At 43.7% G+C, this 23,370-nt stretch overlaps 1 protein-coding gene across 2 annotated transcripts; it reads left to right on the plus strand.

Annotated features, from left to right (window-relative positions):
* The first annotated feature begins 1,007 nt into the window (after positions 1-1,007).
* LOC115778557 (tudor domain-containing protein 5-like) lies at positions 1,008-21,417 on the plus strand. Of its 2 annotated transcripts, none has more exons than XM_030726643.1 (17): positions 1,008-1,052; positions 4,597-4,840; positions 6,685-6,875; positions 7,248-7,533; positions 7,769-7,944; positions 8,229-8,312; positions 8,643-8,699; positions 8,965-9,127; positions 9,299-9,429; positions 16,663-16,877; positions 16,995-17,204; positions 17,334-17,400; positions 17,612-17,812; positions 18,080-18,205; positions 19,523-19,588; positions 19,767-19,944; positions 21,061-21,417. In XM_030726643.1, exons 1-17 carry the CDS (start codon positions 1,035-1,037, stop codon positions 21,087-21,089), a joined length of 2,442 nt encoding a protein of 813 aa, XP_030582503.1. In that variant the 5' UTR covers positions 1,008-1,034; the 3' UTR covers positions 21,090-21,417. The 2 variants fall into 2 exon arrangements, with proteins under 2 accessions (XP_030582503.1, XP_030582505.1); XM_030726645.1 differs by lacking the exon at positions 1,008-1,052 and adding an exon at positions 1,079-1,380.
* Positions 21,418-23,370: the final 1,953 nt, after the last annotated feature.

The following is a 23,370-nucleotide window of genomic DNA, read 5'->3' on the forward strand; positions in this document are numbered from 1 at the left end:
GGACATGCATTCAAGTGCCATTAGACTTTGTACCCCTAATCTTTGGGTTTGCTTAGATTGTGCTTCTTCTGTGGTAAAGTCAGCACCACACAGGGACGTGTGGAATACAGGACTGAGGGTTTTACTGTTTGGACTAATTATGCCAGTATAGGGCTCACACTGAGTGTCTTATCAAGGAATGTGCAGAGTCAGGTCTTGAAGAGCTTTCTTTGTTTGGAAAAGAAAATAATTTACTGTAACCTCCCTGACTTGTGCTAAATTAAACTGAATCTCTATTGTGTAGCCCTCCTGAAGCTCTGCAAAGCACACACACTCACTTTATAAAACATATGCATATGTTTTACATTATATGTTTTATTCTACTGGCACATAAACTATAAACAGTAAGAAAGATACAAAGTAAATATGTATCAGTATTTTCATGTTTGATCAAATCTATTAGTAAAAGGGGCAGTATTGGATCCATAACCGCTGACGTCTTTAGGCAGCAGGTGTCCTGTTAGTCTCACAAATGTGACAAAACTGGGGGGGAAAAAAAACAAAAAAACTTGTTTTGGTTAGTTATTATTCATAAACAGACTCAAGAACAGTTTCTTTGCCAAAGCAATCACCACCTTGATCTCACCAACTCTAACTGTGCAATACCCACATCTCTGTGCAATATTATATTATTTATACTGAACAATATCTATCACTCTTCTAATGTGCAATATCCAATATTCATTCACCAAAGTGCAACACTCGCCATCTTCATTATTATATGCATATACTTACCTATTTATTTAATTTTTTATAATGTATATTTTTCATACATTCTATTTTATTTTCTGTATATTCTTAGAAGCTTTATTTTATATTTTTATAAAGTGGGTTTCTACTGCATGGCATTTAACAGGAGTGGCCCTCCAATCTCATTGTACATTCTGTATAATGACAAATAAAGGAATTCTATTCTAGTCTATTCTATTCAAAATGTGTTGAATTATCTGAATATATGGGCGGGGCGATCACGAAGCCGGACCGCGCTTGTTTTTATGGTTGCTGTGGGAGCGGTAAGTGATTTGTGCAGTGGCAAGCTAATAAGGGTTGACGAATTTGAAATTGCAATTAATTAGCTAGGGTGCTAACTAGAACAACAGGTTTCTACAGAATTAAACTAGTCTTGAGTTCTTCGAAAAGTGAACTTGTTCAGTTCGCACTGTCCTGCGCTAGCAAAAGCAGAGAGCTGTTTTAGCTAACTTTAGCTAATCACACCGGTTTTAGGCTGGCATGTGGACGTTCGTGCAAACCAGCAGAGGGCCACTCAGGTTTCCTTGATATTTATTAGACTGCTTAAAAATCCGTTTCAATCAGTGAAGTGAGTTTTGTGTTTACAGAAAGGTAAGTTGTCGCCAGTTTTCCACTATATTGCTAAAAGTATTTGCTTGTCTGTCTTCACACTGATATGAACTTGAGGGAGATCCCATTCTTAATCCGTAGGGTTTAATATGAGAGTGTGTTTGTGGGAATATTTCACCATTCTTACAGACACTGAGAAAGCCTGGCTCGCAGTCTCCGCTCTAATTCATCGCAAAGGTGTTCTATTGCAGTGGTCCCCAACCTTTTTTGAGCCACGGACAGGTTTAGTGTTAGACAACATTTCCAGTGTTACGTCGAGCCGCGTTTCCCCATCAGATACGGTTTCCCCAGCGTCTCTGCGCCGCCCACCAGCGTCTCTGCGCCGCCCACGCGGCAAAAAACGCGCGTGCTTGTTCAGCGCTCTAACCAGCGCACCGTGCTTGCGCCGCAAGAAAACTACGGACACCGTGAAAGCTCAAACAACGTGTTTCGGCGAAGTTGTCCCACTTTTTGCAAATGCGCTCCCATCAGATACGTGCGCTCTCTCTCTCTATGTTTAGATGTTTATCGATAGATAGATAGATAGATAGATAGATACTCCATATAGCCCATGCGGATAGCTCTATATAACCCAAAACTGGGTAAACACATCTTGATAGCCTAATAACAGCCATCAGATACCGTTCCCCCTGTTTTAAACTGGGGAACGTTTCCTGATGGCTGTCCCTGGGCCATCAGGACGTGTTCCCCCAGATTAACACAGGGGGAACGGTATCTGATGGCTGTCCCTGGGCCATCAGAATGTGTTCCCCCAGTTTAACACAGGGGGAACGGTTTCTGATGGCTGTCCCTGGGCCATCAGGACGCGTTCCCCCAGTTTAACACAGGGGGAACGGTATCTGATGGCTGTCCCTGGGCCATCAGAATGTGTTCCCCCAGTTTAACACAGGGGGAACGGTTTCTGATGGCTGTCCCTGGGCCATCAGAATGTGTTCCCCCAGTTTAACACAGGGGGAACGGTTTCTGATGGCTGTTATTAGGCTATCAAGATGTGTTCACCCAGTTTTGGGTTATATAGAGCTATCCGCATGGGCTATATGGAGTATCTATCTATCTATCGATAAACATCTAAACATAGAGAGAGAGAGAGCGCACGTATCTGATGGGAGCGCATTTGCAAAAAGTGGGACAACTTCGCCGAAACACGTTGTTTGAGCTTTCACGGTGTCCGTAGTTCTCCTGCGGCTCAAGCACGGCGGTGTGGTTACGAGCGCTGAACAAGCACGCGCGATTTTTGCCGCGTGAGCGGCGCAGAGACGCTGGGGAAACCGTATCTGATGGGGAAACGCGGCTCGACGTAACACCAGCTTACACTTGCCTCCCGCTTGCCATAATTGTCTCCGGTGAAATGAAATGTTATGATATGATAGACACTAAAGCGATCTCCAGGCGTTGTGAGTGTGTGTAGCTGTGCATGAACGAGCCGATGCATGGAAGTGGCTTGCAGGAGCTGAGGATGGCTTTAACGCTAAACTCATCCGCCTTATGCGATCATGTTTAATTGGAAATGTATTACAATGGGACCCGATTTTTCATCCGAGGTAGGCGAAAATCCGACTGATTTAGGTTATGATTTTATGAGAGAAAAAAAAAATCAGGAGCTGTAGAAGCCATCCGACTAGAGCGAAAATCCGATTTGAGCGACTTCAACTTAGGCGATTTTTACTCTATAAACCGCATGAAAAAATACAACTCACCATAACGCTGAATCAGTGTGAGCCCTGAGCTTGTTTCTCTGCAACTCATTCTTGCTAGCTTGTGGGTTGACTGGGTCTACTATAGCCTCACTTAGTATCAGCCGGCACACACCAATACAAGCTTTGATTTGAGTTTTGGATGCAGAGCCGCGGTGTCGACCGCCGGAGAATCAGCTTGACTTGGCAGGGTCCGCCTCACTGCTATCCCCGGTGTTGCTAAATATAAATGGTTACTGGACTAGTTCTTATATAGCGCTTTTCTTTTTCTGGTTGAGCACTCAAATATTTAAACGAGCGTTATGTTGGTCAACCAACCAATTTCTTTAGTGGTAAGGGAACCAGTGACGCTTGTCGATTTAATTGACGTGACCAAGACAAGCGTCTTGACACGTCAAGAGGGAGTCATAGACGGATGTAACGGAGAGAATCCGCCCATTTTTCAAAGTAAAACGTCGTTCAGCCTCAGATAATAAATAAAACTGAAATAATGTAAGTTATTTATTATTTTAGTGCGGCCCGGTATGTTCTTCCACACTAAACACACTCATCCATGTCTTTATGGACCTTGATTTGTGCACTGGTGTGCAGTCATGTTGGATCAGGAAGCGCCATACCCAAACTGTTCCCACAAAGTTGCGAGCATGAAATTGTCCAAAATGTCTTGGTATGCTGAAGCATTAAGAGTTCCTTTCACTGGAGTTAAGGGGACAAGCCCAAATCCTGAAAAACAGCCTCATGCCATAATCCACCCTCCACCAAACTTTACACTTGGCACAATGCAGTCAGACAAGTACCGTTCTCCTGGCAACAGCCAAACCCAGACTGATCCATCAGATTGCCAGAAGGAGAAGCGTGATTCGGCACTACACAGAACATGTCTCCACTGCTCTAGAGTCCAGTGGCAGCGTGGTTTACACCACTGCATCCAACACTTTGCATTGCACTTCGTGATGTAAAGCTTGGATGCAGCTGCTCGGCCGTGGAAACCCATTCCATGAAGCTCCCTATGGACTGTTTTTGAGTTAATCTGAAGCCACATGGAGTTTGGAGGTTTGTAGTGATTGACTCTGCAGAAAGCTGACCCTACTCTGTGTGTATCTCTTCATGGCTGAGTTGCTGTCGTTCCCAATTGCTTCCACTTTGTTATAATACCACTAAGAGTTGACTGTGGAATATTTAGTAGTGAGGAGATTTCATGACTGGACTTGTTGAACAGGTGGCATCCTATCATGGTACCATGTTGGAATTCACTGAGCTTCTGAGAATGACCCATTCATTCACAAATGTTTGTTGATGCAGTCTGCATCCCTAGGTGCTTGTTTTTATACACTGGTGGCCATGGAAGTGATTGGAACACCTGAATTCAATGATTTGGATGGGTGAATGAATACTTTTGGCAATATATAATGTTGATTTTGTGGCTTCACATGGTACAGTATGTTTCTGTTTTTTTTTTTGTTTTTTTTTTCTTTAGCATTTGACTACTTGCTGTGTTTTTCAGGCATATTCAGGTAAAATGAACCAGGAAGAAATTTTGGCTCAGCTGAAGAAGGATGTTCGCTCCTTGCTCGTTTCCTCCAAGAGGGGTTTGGAGCCAGATGAGCTCAAGCGAGAATACCACACCATGATGGGGCAGCCAATGCCCCTGAAACTCCTGGGCTTCAGAAACATTTTGCATATGGCTGAGGAGATGCCTGACGTGGTGTCTATTAACTTTAGATCAGATGGCAGCACATTCTTTAAAGGTAGATGCTTTTTTTTTCTTTTTGTGAAACAAAAACTTAGTGTGTGAGGCATTATTAGGGCCCGAGCACAACCAGTGTGAAGGCCCTATTGTAATTGCTTTGGACATTTAGGCACAACCTGTGCAAAGGCCCTATTGTAATTGCTTTGGACATTTAGGCAAATTAATTGCTTTTTTGAGGGCCTAAACATGCTCAACAACTCATGAAATTTTGCATACATGTCAGGTCTGGTGAAAATTTAAGTATTTTAATGGTTTCAGGCATGACCCTTTCAAAATGGCTCTACAGTGCCACCTTTAGTTCAGTTCCCACTGCTGTGTTTCATGTACATTGTTACATATGTGTAACAAAAAAGACCACAGGGTCCAATGCCCTAAACACAACAGGAAGACTGCCATTTTGAATTAAATGGGTGATTTTAGTGATTTACTGCCCTCATACTTTCTCTAATAACTCATAGGTTTCGGATGTTATCAACTTCATATTTGTTTTTTCTTATCTACACACCAGGGGGAATCTAAATTTAAAAAATGGTGAGTTTTCACCAGAGGGCGTGGCCGTGACACCCCAGTGAATTTCAATCATTCGCCAGGAAATTTTGATTGCCTCTCATTCAAACTTACATTCTCCAATCTGGATCAACCTTCTTCAGTAGGATGACCGTCTGCCCCTGAACCCATACATATGATATTTACTGACAGTTGCAGCGCCACCTAGTGGGTACAGGAAATGTCATATTTTACACTTTGAGGTACAGCTCCAAGGTGGGTGAGCAGAACCATCTCAAATTTCCCCTGGAAAGCCTTAAGGAGTTGGTCTTACATTGTTTTCAAAACTGTGAGTTTTCACCAAAGGGTGTGACCCTGGCAGGATGGCAAAGTTCGATGTTTCGCCATGAACACAAAAATGGCAGTGACTCAAAGCCACATTGCCCACTCTGCATCAAACTTTAGTGGTTTGATAAGCCTCCCGCCCTAAACACAATGATATGTATAAAGTCCCTAAATGTTAGAACGCCACCTAGTGGGACCTGGAAATATCATGAAATACCATGTTTTTTGCGTAGCCCCGGAGCTACATTTTATCTACATATCTGAAATTGTGCAGGCTCATGTAACATCCTAAGATGTACAAAAAAGTCTCTTGGACCCATACCCGAAACCCTACAGGAAGTCAGCCATTTTCAATTGACGGTGTCAGTTTTTGCCATTTTCAGGCCTGCTATTTAAATCACTCATGTACAAACTCAGGCTGAATCCATAACTATGGAGTCAAGGCTATAGATGCAATAGCTCCCCCTACAGAAGCAAATGAAAATGTGTATGACAGCCCACAGAATTAGTTTCTCTGAATTTAGTTCCTCTGAAATGCATGAAAATTTGTTTCAACGTTTCTGACATCATTCAAAAACGTCAATGAGACCCGTACTCTATTTTGCACGCCACAGCCGTGACGACACCCCAAAAACTGCATTGGGTTTATATGGACAGCAAAAGATTTAGTTTCCTGGAAATTTATGAAATGGGGTAGAGACATTCTGTACACCATCACGATCCAAAAAGTCAATCAGACCAATGCCCTATTTTGCACGCTGCACCCCCCAAATACGGCGTTGTGTTTATATGGAGAGCAAAAGATGTAATTTCTCCTAAATGTAGGAAATTGGAAACATATATTCTTGAAATCATCCTGATCGAGCGCGCCTTGGCTCCAGCGTGACACGGGTTGACCAGCGCCGGGTGCGAGGGCCTGATCATCGCCGCTTGTGGCTTTAATTTCTCTTGTCTTTGAACACTGGGATAAATTTTAAATTTGATGTTTTCACCCCGGTTTCCCCTTTGCAGCTATCAGCGACGAGTTTACTCGAAACATTGAGGAGCTGGTGGCCAAGCAGCGCTCTAAGCCAGTCAAAAAGGTCAGAAGAGGAGGTGCCAGCTGCCTTTTACCCCGCCCTGTGATTCTCCCTAGAAGAGGTCCTGTGCCTCCATCTGTCCCTGCACAGCTGAGGGCACAGTTCCGAATCCTGCTGTCCCAGGTAGGACTGAAAAGTATTTACTATTTCTCACCCAAGCACAGTGTGTGTAATTTTAATGTCCTTGGCTGTTAAGGCCTGCTGAAGATTTTGCAGCGGGTTTATCTACATGGTACAAGCCGAGCGTCCTTGAACTAAATAAAATATGAGCAAAGTGAGAGCACAGATTATTGTTAGTCTTTTATTTTTGTACACTTCATAAGGTCTAGACTTTTTACATTCATTTTGAAATGCACTGTTCAAGCACATCCTTCTAAAGAGAATATACCTGACATGCTTTTCTTTTTCCAGTTTTTGATTTAAAAATTTAAAAAAAACAACATGTCGCTCTGTCACTGTACTTTCGATGAAGTAATAATGTAGCTCCTCTCTCAGGGTCCCATTAGGTTGTCTGACTTGGAGTGCTGTTACTTGCGCTGCTTCGGCCAACCGCTGCACTTTTACAACTATGGGTTCTTCTCCACTGAAGAGATGCTGGGGTCAGCGGCAGACCTGTTTGTCATTAAACAGAGCAGGTTTGGCTCACTTCTGTCCCTGAGGGATCATATGGTCCCTAAGCCACTGCTCAGACCATCCAGTTCATCAAAGAGGACTGCACTGTTAAAGCCAGCATTACTGAGGACTGGCAGTCCAGATTCCAAAGTGCCAACGAGACCTCCAGGTGTGTTCTTAGAGAGTTGGTGTTATGCAGGCATGAAATGTATCAGTTTCTTAACGTTTGTGTATCCTCTCTCTTGTAATTTTGTTTTGCCCTGTTTGCGCTTTGCAGTCTTTGTACGCACTTCTAATGGTGGGATTTGGTGTTATATAAACTAAAAGAAACTGACAAATTGAAATTGTGGAGGATGTGCGTTATTGCAGTAGTTTGAATTTTGAGACACCTTTGTTCTCCTCAGCTGAAGTTCCAGAGAAGCCGACTTCTCAGAACCAGTCATCTACGCAGGCTTCTTTGGACTCTGTCCATAATGAGGCAGCACCTGTCAGCAGCAAGTTGGTGAAGGCTGAGAAGAATCAGGAAGCCAAACCCCAACTTCCCCCAGAGGGTCAGCTCTTTGATAAATGTGTCCTCGAGGTTGGTTTTCATTTGAGGAGAACCTTCAAATGCAGCTGAAAAACATCAGTTTTTTAATGCAGTATGAAATGTCCAGTGTTCCATTACCTCTTGGTGGTCTGGATAAACTGTCATGCCTACATCTTTAAGACTCTTGCTTTGGTCAAACATTCAGATTCACAGCACAAAAATAAGAAATAGTTTTGTCATGAAATCATGCAAGCAAGTAACGGTGAGAAAACACATTTGGTGTGCCTTGTATCTGTTAAGTACAGGTTCTTCTTTCTCCTTAAATTTAATATTAGCTGGAGGAACAGCTTCGTCAGCAGATTCTGGAGAATGGAGTTGCTGGCACCATTAGTCAGGAGCTGAAAGACAAGCTACGAGCGGTGAGTCTTCACGCTAGTTAATAATCATATGTCTTAGAGCCCTGTTTTAATCATGCGGGCATGAAGTGCAAAGCAGTAGTCTCCAAGTGCAACTGCTTTTATAGTTAATCTATGTGAGGAATAAAGAGCTGTATGAATATGAATCAAAGAGTGTGACCATTTAACGTGTCACATCTGTGACCTCATTGTGCTGAAACTGCTTTGTCAGTAAGAGATGACAGTAAGAGGTCAACAAATGGAACATTTGTTAACAATGCTGTTCCACATATTAAAAACACAAAACAAAAATGCAGTGTCATGAAAAGTGTTAACATATTTACAACTCTGCAGGTTGTAGGTCAAACAGATGGTGGATTATCAGTTCACAAACTGCCGACTGAGTACAAGGTAAAAAAAACAATGGTTTTCATGTATGTATTGTTAACAGAGAGTCTTAAATGAGAAAACTGATCAAGGATTTTTAAAAGCAGATAGATCCTAATCATTAACTCTTTCTTGTTTATTGTGCGTTATAGATCTAGAAAACACACACAACACACAGTTACTTCTGCTTGCGCCTGTAGGTCATTTGATATCAGAGTAGACAGTAATCAAAGATGCACACTGATCTTCTTGGGAATCTTAAATGAGTTGCTTTCTTGCTTTTTTTCAGAGGCTTTTTGGTGAGGACTTGCCTCTGCAACAGAACGGCTTTGTTAGTGTCACCGAACTTGTCGATGCGATGGGTGACACTTTCCAGCTGAAACCAGCAGGGGGTGGCAGTGGACAAGACTGGATAATCAGGAACATACATGGCAGTGCCAATATACAGTCGGGTGTGTATTCATCATTAGTGCCTGGGATTTTGTTTCATTTTCATTCATCTGTGTTTGTTCAGTTACATATTGTAATAAATAATGTTGTCTTAGATATCATTTTTCAGGGCATTCTTGAAAAATTCTGACTTTCAGCTAAGCAGAAATTTTTTTTTTTGCCTTTGTTTCTAGACTCAGAAGAGAGAGAGAGTTTTAATGATGCTCAGAAGTTGCCATTGAAGAGCTGGCAAGTAGACGGTGATCACGTCACAGTAGATGATGAGAGCAAGGAGCTGGAGACCAGTAATAAGACCAAAGAAATGGTCAGTGTAAAATAGGTTTTATCTTGGGCTGGTTGGAGGGGTTGGATCACTGTGGTGAGTCCGGTTAGAACTCCAGAAAAGAGTAGAGTCGCACTCCCGTGGGTTCAGTAACGTGAATTTACTGCTTATTCTTTACGGTACAGGAACTGGATGTGTGTGGTTCTAAAACAGATAACAAATAATGTGACAACAGTGTCTAAATAATGCCAAATAACTGAAATACTATCACAATGACACTCTTCATGACTGCAACATTAATGTTTCTCAATACACTAGGTTTACAAAGGTACAACACACGGAACTCACGTAGATAGCACTTACTAAATGTGCATGCGAACAGAGCATGATATCAATTAAGGGTGAAACATGTATATTTGATAAATAAACTAGGTCATTTACTGTTAACATCACTTACTTGTATTTTCACGCACACAACTCAAACTGGGGTGGCTAGCAAACTCTAAACAACAAATAATTCCACCAACTTCAGACTGTAAACTCTGGTTCAGCTCCTCTCCCCTCTCTGCCATTCCTTGTCTGCCTGCTGCACACTGGTGGTCTAAGCTCCGCCCCCCCCTTAAAGGGCCAGCATGACAGTTCCTTTTAGGCAGCCTTTTCCACAGCCGCCCCCGTATTCGCCTGTGAATACGAACAACCAAGAAAAGGCTGAGTAAAGGGGAGGGCGATCAATCATCCTTTGGCAAGGTGGGTAGGCTGACAAGTCGTGCCACGGGTCGCACGTAGGTTCTTCCCTTTACAGTCACTTCAGCTGATCTGATCCGGGTATCTGATCCAGAAAAAACTTGGGAGACTTTCCCCACAGGCCAAAGGGCCCGCGGGAGCTGGTTGTCCACTATCATGACAACATCTCCTATTTGTAGATTGGCTGATTCTGTCTGCCACTTCTGGCGGGCTTGGAGTCCTGGCAGGTAATGCCTCAGGAAAGTTCGCCAGAAATGGTCAGCTAGAATTTGGCTGTGTCTCCATCTTCGCCGCCCAAGAATATCTGGGCCATCATAGATGACTTGCGGCAACGAGGCATCCCGCCGCCCCATGAGGAGATAGTTGGGGGTAACAGGGTCAGGATCTGCTACCTCAGATGAAGTGTAGCCCAGGGGTTTTGAATTGAGTATCCCCTCAATTTCAATCAGAACTGTTTGAAACACCTCCTCAGTGATGGTTTGGGCTCCAATGATGACTTGAAGAGCAGTCTTTAGCGAGCGGATTTCCCGCTCCCAGCAACCTCCGAAGTGTGGGGATCCAGGAGGATTGAAGGCAAACTTGATTTGTTGGCAAGCTAGTTGCTCTTTGAGGTTAGGGTGAAGTTGTTGAAATGCCTCCTGCAGCTCACGTTCTCCTCCTCGGAAGTTTGTCCCCTGGTCACAGAGAATCTCTTTGGGTTTGCCACGCCTGGCTATAAAGCGTCTCAGAGCCATTAAAAATGCGTCTGTGTCCATACTGGGGATCAAGTCAAGGTGGACTGCCCTGGTGGTTAAGCATTTAAACAATATCCCCCACCTTTTCTCGTTACTGCGTCGGATTCTGATGGTATATGGCCCAAAGCAATCCACACCTGTGGAATAGAATGCCGGCTTGAACAGGCGCAGTCTGGCTGGAGGGAGGTCTGCCATCCTGGGTGGATTGGGGTGACCTTTCCACCTCTTGCACTCAACACAGGATCTTTGATGGCGGCGTACTGCTTCACGGCCACGTAACACCCAGTATCTTCTCCTGATCTCAGCAAACACCCTTTCTGGCCCGGGATGCTGGAGCTTCCCATCATGATCCTGTATAATGAGTTGGGTCAGTGCGTGTCGGGGGTCCAGAACAATGGGGTGGACTTCATCTACAGCCAGGTCGGGATTGCGGCGTAAACGGCCTCCTACTCTGATGAGCCCTGTTCTCTCATCAAACTCCGGTGCAAGTAGAAGAAGGCGACTGGATTTGGCAATGGGTTTGCCTGCCTTTAACTGGGTGATTTCCTCTGGGAATGACTCTCTTTGGGCGTGTTGTAGAGCTTCTAGCTCAGCAGCAGCGTAGGAATCAGCAGTAAGAGGGTGGTTGTGGTCAGCCGCCCTGTGAAGCTGATGTGCAGTGGCCTCTAAGAAGCTGTCCCAAGTCTGGTATTGGTGTGGATCCGGAACACTAGAGCTGGACACAGTTAGACAAACAACCTGTCGTTTCAGCTCACCATCAGGATCACTCTGGAGTGGGGGTGGTAGATCAGGCCAGTCACTTGGAGCCAGTTTCAGGAATTCAGGTCCATCCGTCCATCTACTGCCTTTGGTGATGTCTTGGATAGTGAGGCCGCGAGTGATGTCATCTGCTGGGTTATCTCGTGAGGGCACATATCTCCATGTAGCAGCTTCCGTTAGCTCTTGTATTTCCGCCACACGAGTGCCCACGAAGACCTTGTATCTACAGGAATCTGAACCTAACCAGGTTAGGACTGTGGCTGAGTCAGACCATAAGATACAGCTGCGTATGGAAAGGGTCAACTCGGTGCTGATGACCTTGTAGAGCTGAGCACCTGTTAGAGCAGCACACAACTCTAACCGAGGAACAGATTGTTGCTTCTTTGGGGCAACACGAGACCGGGCTGCAAGGAAGGCGACTCCAACTTCTCCCTCTGGACTCTCTGTCCTCAGATAGGCCACTGATCCATATGCCTGTTCGGAGGCATCACAGAATACATGGATATCTCTCTTACAGTTGGGTTGGTCCAGGCTGGGACTGGTGTAGCACCTAGGCAGTGTTATCTTGTGCAGCTGCGCCAACTCTGCTTCCCATGCATGCCACTTCTGCAGCAGCTCTTCAGGAAGCTGCGGGTCATCCCAATCCCTCTTTTTCTCCCACAGGTGGCGCACAATAACCTTGGCTCGGGTGGTATAAGGCACTATGTAGCCAAGAGGGTCATACTGGCTGGCTAAAACTCTGTAGATGTTCCTCATGGTTGCCACTGAGCAATCAATGTGTCTGTGTTTGTAGGTGAGGGTGTCAGACTTACAATTCCAGTGTAGTCCGAGGGCTGGCTCTTGGATGTCGGACTGACCTTGACTGAGCCACAACTCGCAGCTGGATGACCTGAGGTCTGGAGGGAGATGGTGGATGACATCTGGGTTGTTACTTGCCCACTGCCTGAGCTCAAATCCTCCATCAGCCAGAAGGTGGCGCAGTTTGTCAACAAGTGCCCTGGCGGCTGCTGGACATGTGAGACTCTGTAAGCAGTTGTCCACATAGAAGGACTTGTTAATGGCAACATGCACATCTTCTCCTGGTTTGCTGTGGTCCATGATGTGCTTCTGCAACGCGAACGTTGCACAACAAGGGCTGCAGGTAGTTCCAAAGGGAAGTACCTGCCACTCGTAGACATCAGGGGGTTTGTCTCGTCTCATGTCCCGCCATACAAACCGCAACAGGGGGCGGTCTGCAGGTAGGAGCCTCACTTGGTGGAACATGCCACGGATGTCACTGCTGAAGGCTACGGCATGCTCCCTGAAGCGCAGCAGCACCGCCAGCAAGGCAGGGCCGAGGGTGGGACCTGGTAGAAGGAGTTGGTTCAGGTTGTAGCCTTGGTATTGGAATGAGCAGTTGTACACTATTCGGTTCTTCCCATTATGTTGAACCATATGGTGGGGTATGTACCAAGCTTCGGTGCTGGTCTTCCATTGGTGCTCCACCAGTTTCACTACATAGCCAGCTTCTACAAGCTTCTCAATCTCCTTCTGATAGGCAACCGCTTGTTTGGGTGATTTGGCTAGGCGCTTCTCTGTGCCTCTCAGGAGAGGCAACACTGCTTCTGGAGTGGTTTTCAAGAGGGGCATGTTCTTGATTCGAAGAAGGGGTGTGGCATAACGCTCAATGCCACTGACATTGACTCTCATGGTCTGTTCTTGCAGGAGCCTGATGGCGTCTTGGTCTTGCCGTGACCTAGTGGCCAACTTCTCGCTGCGGTAAGGGAGAACATCCATCTGCCATAACTTCTCCACACATGAGAACAGCTCTGTGGGTGATGGTGCAGATGTGAAGAGACAGTGACTTACATTAGTGATGGACTCAATAGCCTGAGCTGGTCCCTGTAGCGTCCATCCAAGAAGCGTTTTCACAGCTGCTGGCCCACCAGGTGGTCCTAGTCTGACTGGCTCTATGGGTGTAATGAGGTGCGTATAGTCGGCACCAATCAGTAACATGGGACGGACTCTGTTTAGAAGAGGGAGGGGCAATCCTGCGAGATGTTTATACTTCTGCTGGAGTGAGACAACTGGATGGGAATGCTCTGCTAAACTCAGTTGCTCGGCTGTAAAGGCATTCTGGATGGTGTACATCTTGTCAGGATTGGCTGTTGGAGAAATCGTGAAAGACACGGCCGCCCCATGGAGCTGCTCCACTTCTTGTCTGACAGTACGGAGAGCTAATACCTCTTTACATCCTGTAAGGCCCAACTGTTTGGCAGCTGACTGGAGCAGTATTGTTCGTTCCGAACCATCGTCTAGGACAGCATACGTCTCGAGTGACTTGTCACCATTCCTCAGGCGTACTTTACTGATCTTCAGGAGCACCTTGCAGTTGTAGACTGGACGATTGACGTACATGACTTTGTTGGCAGTGTTAATGAGGCAACTTTCTGTTGAAGGTGGAGCTGATGCTTGTTCCTCCTCTACCCTTTCATTCACCTCGTGCAGCACTAACAGATGTCTTCTGCCACAGATCTTGCAGGGAGCTTTAAGTGTACACTTTGCAGCTTGGTGATTACGTCCACAACGCCAACACTTATTATTGGCTTTAATCCATGTCACCTTCTGTTCCTTGCTCAGGTTCTTAAAGTTGGAACAGTTGTTCAGAAAGTGCTTGTCATTATCACAATAGGGACAGTAGGCCATTACCTTCTCTGCTCTCTTAGATGTGTTGGGAGGATGCTCAGATGCAGATGGTGATGCTGCCCTACTGGATCCTAAAACCTTCTCCGTGCCCAGGAGGATAGTAGCAGTCTTACTTGGGGGCTTAGGAGTGCGCTTGGTATCAGACTTCTTGTTAAATGTCTCCTCTCTCTTGGGGGGCTTCATGCTGTCTTCCTGAACTTCTAGCTCGTATTCTAGCCAATCCGCAAAGTCTATGAGAGTGGGGATGGCCACTCTCAGGGGGTGGATGAACCTCTTAAAGCTGGTTTTGAGGTCATAGGGGAGTTTACTTAAGAGCCTTGAGACATGAGAGCCGCAGACTAACTCTACATGGCCTCTTTGTCCCAGTTGGTCTAACATGCCTACCAATGACCGCACATTGAGGGCAAACAGACGAAAGCTCTTGGTGTCACCGCTGCGTAGATTTGGACCGTCCATTAACTCTGTGATCCGTTGCACGGCAAGCTTGTGGGGCTGTCCAAACATCTTGGTGAGAGCTGTCATTGTATCTGTATAAGGTTGCCTTGAGTTGCAATAGGAGTCTGCTACAAGTGAAGCTTCTTCGCATTTGAGATGATCTGTGAGGATCTGATACTTGTATCTTTCAGTGGCATCTGCCGGTAATAGATTCTCTAAGGCAATCTTCATGCGGGCAAACTCTCTGGGGTCTGGCGCTGTAAAGGAGGGGATGGTGGGCTTTGGTCCCCGGTATGTGGTCTCTCTCTGTGGCTCATTAAAGCAGGGTGCTTGGAGAAATGAAGAATCTCTGCTTGCATGAGGAAGTGCAGTCTGCTGTGGTGTGGTTGCATAATACGGGTTATAGTGCAGATCTCTGGACGGTTGGGAAACTCTGAATTGAGAGGAATCTTGTGGCAGGCTTCCTTGGGAGCGGAGCGTTGGATATTGTTGCTGCTGGTACGTTGGCGTATCAGTTGGGAGTTGGTAGTGTCCATAACCGCCACTGTAACCGCCACTGTATACACTTTGAGGTGGAAGAGGTGGAAATAGAGGCTGGTAGGCTGCTGGTGGTGACTGTAAAGCAACCATCAGGCTCTGGAACTGTTTACGGAGCTCAGCGTTTTCTTGGCGCATCTCTTCGAGAGCAGCCCTAACCCCTGGAACTTGGTCGGTCTGCTGCTCCCCGCTGGCTTGCTCCATAGATTGGCTAAGCTCCTGTTCTTGCTCCTCACCATCCCTCAAGTTCATCGGGTCAAAGCTCTGGCTAATCGGTGGTGATGGAGATCTGGTGGGTGGACGCGCTGATGCCCTATGCTCCCCTAAAACTCCCTATGTAGCTGTAGCTGCTGTCCGGAATTTACTCTGAGCTCCCGGTCCACTTAGGTCATAATCTGACAGGTAGGAAGGCACTGACATTCGCCGTCTGGGTGGAGTGTCCATTGCTGTTGACTCTGGGTTTTGCATCCTTAAACAGCAATCCGCTTATCCGGCTCGAAGGACCACTGTAAAATAGGTTTTATCTTGGGCTGGTTGGAGGGGTTGGTGAGTCCGGTTAGAACTCCAGAAAAGAGTAGAGTCGCACTCCCGTGGGTTCAGTAACGTGAATTTACTGCTTATTCTTTACGGTACAGGAACTGGATGTGTGTGGTTCTAAAACAGATAACAAATAATGTGACAACAGTGTCTAAATAATGCCAAATAACTGAAATACTATCACAATGACACTCTTCATGACTGCAACATTAATGTTTCTCAATACACTAGGTTTACAAAGGTACAACACACGGAACTCACGTAGATAGCACTTACTAAATGTGCATGCGAACAGAGCATGATATCAATTAAGGGTGAAACATGTATATTTTGATAAATAAACTAGGTCATTTACTGTTAACATCACTTACTTGTATTTTCACGCACACAACTCAAACTGGGGTGGCTAGCAAACTCTAAACAACAAATAATTCCACCAACTTCAGACTGTAAACTCTGGTTCAGCTCCTCTCCCCTCTCTGCCATTCCTTGTCTGCCTGCTGCACACTGGTGGTCTAAGCTCCGCCCCCCCCTTAAAGGGCCAGCATGACAGTTCCTTTTAGGCAGCCTTTTCCACAGTCAGGCAACATCCTTTGTTTGTTTGTTTTAACCACAGCCACTTTAAAGTAATTAGAGTGCCACTTGCTGCAATGACATTAAAAGCCACAGGCTGTAAAAGCCACGATTTTACAGCCTGTGATTGTCTCTGTGTTGTGTAAAATATAGATTTTTATCCACCTATGAAGTTTAACACTGAAATCTAGCAATAATGAGGAGTAGCTGAATATTATAGAAAACCTTTTGTTTTTTTGTTGTTTTTGTTTTTATATGTGTCTTTCTGTAGATATCTGAAATGTACACTATGATTCAGGGGCGTCACAGCCCTGCTGTGCCCCTCGATGCCCTCCAAAACCAGCGTCTCAAACCACCAACGCGCCATCCTGCTCGAGAGCTGGTAGCAGTCTTGGTGGAATGGGTGGAGTCGCCTGGACATTTCTACATTCGCTTCAGTGAGACTGAGGAGGCCCGAGCTATGGAGGACATGATGTTTGAGATGAGGTGGTGCATGTGTTAGTAGCAGCTTCCGTACTTAATATTTAATTGTGCCTGCTCCTCTGATCAATAACATCTCACCACCACCACCACCCCCCACCCCCACCCCCCCCGGTCCTCTAGACGATGTTACCACTACCCTCAAGTGTTGGAGCGCTATCGCCTTCCCCAGCGATTTGTTCGACGGGGTCAGGTCTGCTGTGTTTCACCAGCTGGAATGTGGTTCTATCGGGTAGTGATCCACAAGGTGATCAACCCCACTCAGGTGGAAGTGTACTACGTTGACTTTGGTGATGTGATGGTTGTGCCAACCGCCAACCTCAAGTTTCTCAAGTAGGGGCTTCTGAAAAATCTTTAAGTTAAAAAAACAAATTAAATGTATATATATATATATATTTTTTTTTAAAGTTGGTAGGTGTATGAGATATGATGTCCTTCCCACATTGAATGTCTTTGTCCCAGGTCAGCTTATTCGGTTCTTCCAGTGCAAGCTGTTCCATCTTCACTTGCTGGAATTAAACCCACCTCTGTGAGTCTGTGGCTTATCTTATTTAATAATCAGTTTCCTTACAAATGCAAGCCTTTCTATAAACTGCTGCACGAGTGTCTTGTTAATGCCATATTATCAGCTGTCTTGTAATACTATAAACAGGATTTAACTGAATGTTTTGGGCAAGCAGTGAATTTACTGCTCAGTGCTCTTACGTTTGGATTCATAAATGAGCCTTGGTTTCTTGTAGGGTTGCTGGACTCTTGAGGCAATAGCTGAATTCAAGAAACTGTCCTGTGTTCGCACCCTGGTGGGTGCCCTGGACTGTTACAGTGGAGATGTGCTTCAGCTCTACCTGTGTGACACACATACTGATGATGACATTTATATCCACTCTGTCCTGCTGAGCCAAGGCCATGGGACACCCTGCAGCCCTGCAGATACTACAGCAGTGAGTGACACACACAAAAACACCTGCTGGTCTTGTGCCATGATGATCGACAGTTTTTGACAAGCTTTTAGTGTTTTTTTCGTATTTGAGCTGTACCAGTGCATATAAAGCATTTGTAGTTGGCAGTTTTTCTAGTGTACAACTGCATAATTAAGAGTGGAAGTACAATAACACATGCATTAGTATTTCTTTTTTTTTTAAATTCAGGATAGGTTCTAAGGTCATTCATTCCTGCTGTTTTTTTTGTTTTGTTTTTTTTAATGTCAGGTGTCTGTTCAGGACACACTTGTGAGTCTCTACTTGGGAGAGGGAATGTTTGACCTGCCAGATGTGGAGGAGGAAATGATTTCATCCCACAAGCAAGGAGATGCTTCCATAATGGACGCACTAAAGGTAGCACAGACAGACACCTATCATAGTTCATCAGTTTAATTAAGATTCATTTCTTCATTTTGTGAGCCCTTCCTCTCCAAAGAGCACAGATATTTGCCCTACTTTAAACACTGATAATTAAGCTTAACACCAAGTCACTGCTGTGCTTTGTACAGCATTCTTAAAGATTTTTACAGATGACCAAAATGTTCCCCGTATTGGTCATTTGTTTTTCATGGATTTACAGCTTTACGTCTCTGGTTCTATCTATGAGTCCAGTCTTTGTCGCCTCTCTCCCACCTCCTCTCACTTTCATTTTTTTCCCCAGTCTTAATGTTGCTGTGAAGCTTTTGCTCTCTACTATCCACAGCGCTTATCTTCCCAGCCATACTTTCATTGCTCTAGGCCCACTGCAGCACATGTGTACACACACACACACACACACACACACACAGACACAGACACACACACACACACACACACACACACACACACACACACACACACACACACACACACACAGACAGTTAGTATGCACACTCAGATCAAACACACATCATATCGCTGAAGGCGGAGTTGCAGTCCACTCCTGCTTAATGTATAGTCAGGCTGTTGGAAGGTCACAGCTTGTTGTTGGACAATAAATAAGATTGCAGCCAATCAGTGGGCTGTTTAATGGACACTGGATTGCAAAATTGTCACTCTCATATATTTATGAGTGGCGAGTTGTTAAATTGAACATAGGGGAAGGAGATGTGACCGTGTTTCTGTCTGTCTTAAGTTTGATAGAAATGTTACATAGTCCAAATGTAGTGATGTGCATTTTAAGAAGAGGTGATTGTTATCGTGGAGCTGCCATTTAAATCCCAGTTGGTATATATCAGAATTGAAGCTAACCTGAACCGTGCTTAATATCAAAAATAGAGGGACACTTGCACAACATGCTGCTCCATAGATTTAATAAATGACAGCATGCATGCATGAGCTAAAATTCACTCTGATTTAAATATTTTATATGTGAAATATTTTATTAGTTTCGAAACTGAGGATATGTTTGTTGGGTTGTATAGTTTCTTTTTTCCTGAAGGTTTTTTTTTTTTCTTTTTGTAGCTCATCTTCACTGTAATCATAGTCAGGAAATTGTAGAGTTAATACATCTATAGATTGTATATTTTTATTCATTTATTCACACAGTCAAATCTGCAGCGGGCCTGTTATGTTGCTTGAAATGTTGTTACCTAAAAAATTGTTTGTCATTTCAGTAAGTGAGCAGATTCAGCTAAAAATGTGTCCATAAAATAAAATTTCAGGTGTACTTATATTTTCTTGATTTGTCAGGTTGAAGACGATGAAATGCCCGGCCTGGAGTATATCGGGGATAGTAAGGTCATCTACAACATCCAGGTATGAGCACCTGACACTGACCTCATCTACTGCTGTTGTATTGACAGTGCTTTCTGTCCACTGAGGTTAATGTGTAATGTTTCCTGTTATGACTTGCTCAGGGTGAGGAGGCAAACCCATTCAGTCTTCCAATTTTTTTTTTTTTTGTCTGTTAATAAAATCTTAAATCTGTTTTCAGACACCAAGTGTGACTTCTCCACCAATTCCACCTGTCAGTAATCCCACGTCGGTGACACCAGAGGAGGTGCTGTGCCAGCCTAAGGATTCTGCCCCCTCAGTGGCCACACCACCTCCAATCCTGAGCACCCTGAGCCTCCACACTGCTGCCCTGGGCCAAATCCAGGATGGTACTTGGGGTACAGATACACACATTGTTTTTTTCTCATGAGATAAGTTCACAATTGGCACATAAGTCATGACCAAAATAATCCCATCTCCTAAGTAACTGTGCTACATTTATATAAGTAAATAAACTGACTTTTACTGTAGAGTTTGATTTAAGGGGGAAACTGTTAGTGATCTTTAACTTTCTCTCATCACTTTGTATTTGAATGTTAGATTACATTTTTAAACTCATTCATTACTTCTTATGAAGAACTACAGCTTTATAGCAAGAACTTGTCTTTGGAAAGAACAGTTAACAATTTGTCCTCATGATAGAATAACATTATGGAACAAAGGTCCTAAAAAAGCCTCGTCTGCTCTCCTGCACGTACACACATCTTGTAATGGGATTAAAAAATGACCTTCATTAACCTACATATGTACCTCATTTGCTCCATCTCCCTTTCATTCTCTACCATACACACACAGAATAGCCTTCAATGAAATTAGTGTGTTCATGGATGGAAGGAGGGGGTATTGATTTACATCCTGGTGCTTGCTGTGGTGGATGTACCTGCAGTGAGAACCTGACATAGATTCAGTTAGACCTGTTACCAGAGCTATTTGACCCAACAAGCTGCTTTCATTGCATTTGCCCTGATATTGATACACCACTGCTCCACCATGCTTCCACTCGCGCTATGTGGAGAGAGGGAAAAAAATAAAAACAAACTTAGTGGCTCGAGGTAGATTTATCTACAGATTGTTTTTGCAAACTGTAGCATGACAATGTCCACACAGCTGCACAAATAGAGAGAAAAAAAAAACTCAATGAGAATTAATATTTGACAGGTTAGAGGATATGTTTAAGTACATCCTAAAAATGTATAATGGCAAAATTTGGCAACTTATTGATGATATACCCTGAAGATTATTGAAACTCTTTCCCATGGATCTACCTTGTCCTGACTTGTCTGGTTCCTCCCTTTACTTAATCCAATTTTTTTTTTTAAAAAACATGAGTCAGGAAAACTTGTACTCATTATTTTCAGTGTTAGTTGTTTTTTTCTTAAATACTGGAAATATGTTGAAAGCGTAATGACAGATGTTTTTGTATTAAATGTGAGTGACTCTTTTTTTTTTTTCAGGTGGACCCATTTCTCCCTGTCACCCTTGAAACTGTGGCATCATGTTTCCTCTGTTTGGGACCGAATAGGCTGAGACTGTTGGATCCAATGCAAAAGGACTCAACTGACTACATAAATGACTCAGAATAAATGTGGAGCATTTCTCTCCTAATAACTATACATGTGATAATCTATCTTGTCAGCCTTTATCAGCAAGGACTTGAGTTTATGTACTGACTTGTACAACTTGTGGGCAGTGTTATTTTTAATCCAGAAAAGTTTAACTATGTTTGCCTTCGTTTAAAGGTTTGATATTTGTGTAACTGGAATAGTATGGTATACACATACAGAAAGTGGATGGATCTTTAATATATGTGAATACACTTATATTAAAGCACTTAAAGTAAAGTTCTTATTTAAAAAAAAAAAAGTTTTATAATTTTCTCAACCCATCATTAGTGATGACATGTTAAATGCTTTGTTTTGTTTAATGTGAAAGCATTAAAGCATTTCAGATGCTGTTGTAGTGAACAAAAAACTTGACAAATTTTATTTGGGAAAATAAATTTATTTTTTTTTTTGGACTGCTTTATTCAGTTTTTATACATTTTTTTAAAAATTGTAGTTAAAAGAAAAAGAGACCAGAGAACACAGTTCCTGCTGCCCTGCAAACAGTCACTAAACAGATAAGAAATCAGTGAGAACTGGCAAAGTGCATTAAATTCACCTCAGATACTGGATGTTTCAGAAGATGCTGTCGGTGGGGAACATTGGCTTCTTTCCAACAGTAGATGTTTGGTATATGTGCTCTGCTAAGTAACCAGCAGGTGGACGTTGGTTTTTGGTTGGATTACATATTTGGTGAAGGATACACTTCCTCTGGAGGCTGAATTGAAATGACTTTTTCACAGATTGTCAAAAATTAGCATATTAAACTAATTCATAAATGTTCCTGGTCCCTTTCCTAGTTTCAGTGTTGTTTGGCCTGTAATTGTGCACCTGTAGAGCTTTCCTCATTTCTGGTTCTCCCCAGTGTCATTGTGACCTTCAGCACAGCATTTAATCTGTACTTGGCCTCATCCTGCAGACTCACACAATTTTTATTTTTTTGTTTTAATACCTGTTTGCATCAGATGTGTGACTCCAGTGAGGCTGAATGCACCAGCACCTGAAACTTGTGCTTCACAAGGAATAAATATGACTGAAGACTAAAATAGCACAGACAAGTTATGAAAAGAAAAAAAAAAAAATCTGAACTTAATGACGCTCATAAGTCAAGACCTTTTACTGACCAAAGACAATAGTTATGGGGAAAAAATGTATTTGCATCTTAGCTAAGCTGCACAACACAATTTTCAGAAAGGGCAGGAAATGAGCTAATAATGAACAACATGCATCCTTCTAAAACCTAGGGAAGAAGCTAGAGCTTCCCTGCCAAAATGTTCCCAGACGTGTGAAGGTCAAAGCTGAGTGTAGAGTTCTTGATCACTGTCTGCATCCTGCTGGGCTTCCTGACCTTTACTGGCTCACCTAATTATCCTTTTTAAAGGCTACTAATGAGAATGGCTCATCCTCTCACTGAAACAAAATCAGTGAATATTAACGTACATAATTTATAAACACACACATTTTATGTGTAACTTAGAACTTCCATTATACTTGATACATAATAGTTTTGTCGACATTAGCTCCAGTTTAACGTTGGCAACACAAGACCTTTTTTCTGTATTAAGATCTGTTAAAAAAAAAAAAAGTAGACAGAAATTCACACATGCATTTGATGACACATTTCAAACTGGGCAACATTTGCCTTCACACACCGAAATGTTTCTGTATGCGCACAATCACATGCACAATGCTCATTAACAAGAGCACACTGCAAGAAGCAAAGGCACATGCTTTCGTCAAGCTCCATTATGATGTTTGTGAGGGTGGAGGAGGGTGCAGCTTGGGAAGACAGACCCTCAGTAAACCTTATTAGGGAGGAGAGTAATGTGGTTGCAGCTGAATTAGCAGCCGACAGCAGCACAGCATCCCTGTGCTGAATGAAGCATGAAGATCTGATGGCTTTGATTTACAGTCAAAACCTGAAACCAGGCTGTCTAAAGAAAACTGCTTTGTTTCACAGGCTTTTGGTTTGGTAATTAGACAAACCAAATCCAAATCTGTTGATAATTTAGATGTCTGTCTCCACATTTTACATCTACTGCCAGATTTGGGGAAGTTTGATAGACTAGCTCTCTTTATGGAAAGAAAAGCCAGAATCCAAAATTGTATTGTCCTTACCGGGTCTCAGATGAACAACACATGACACATTACACCATGGCATTA

This window comes from Archocentrus centrarchus, chromosome 4 (genome assembly GCF_007364275.1).
Source record: "Archocentrus centrarchus isolate MPI-CPG fArcCen1 chromosome 4, fArcCen1, whole genome shotgun sequence".
Taxonomy (NCBI): Eukaryota; Metazoa; Chordata; class Actinopteri; order Cichliformes; family Cichlidae; genus Archocentrus; species Archocentrus centrarchus.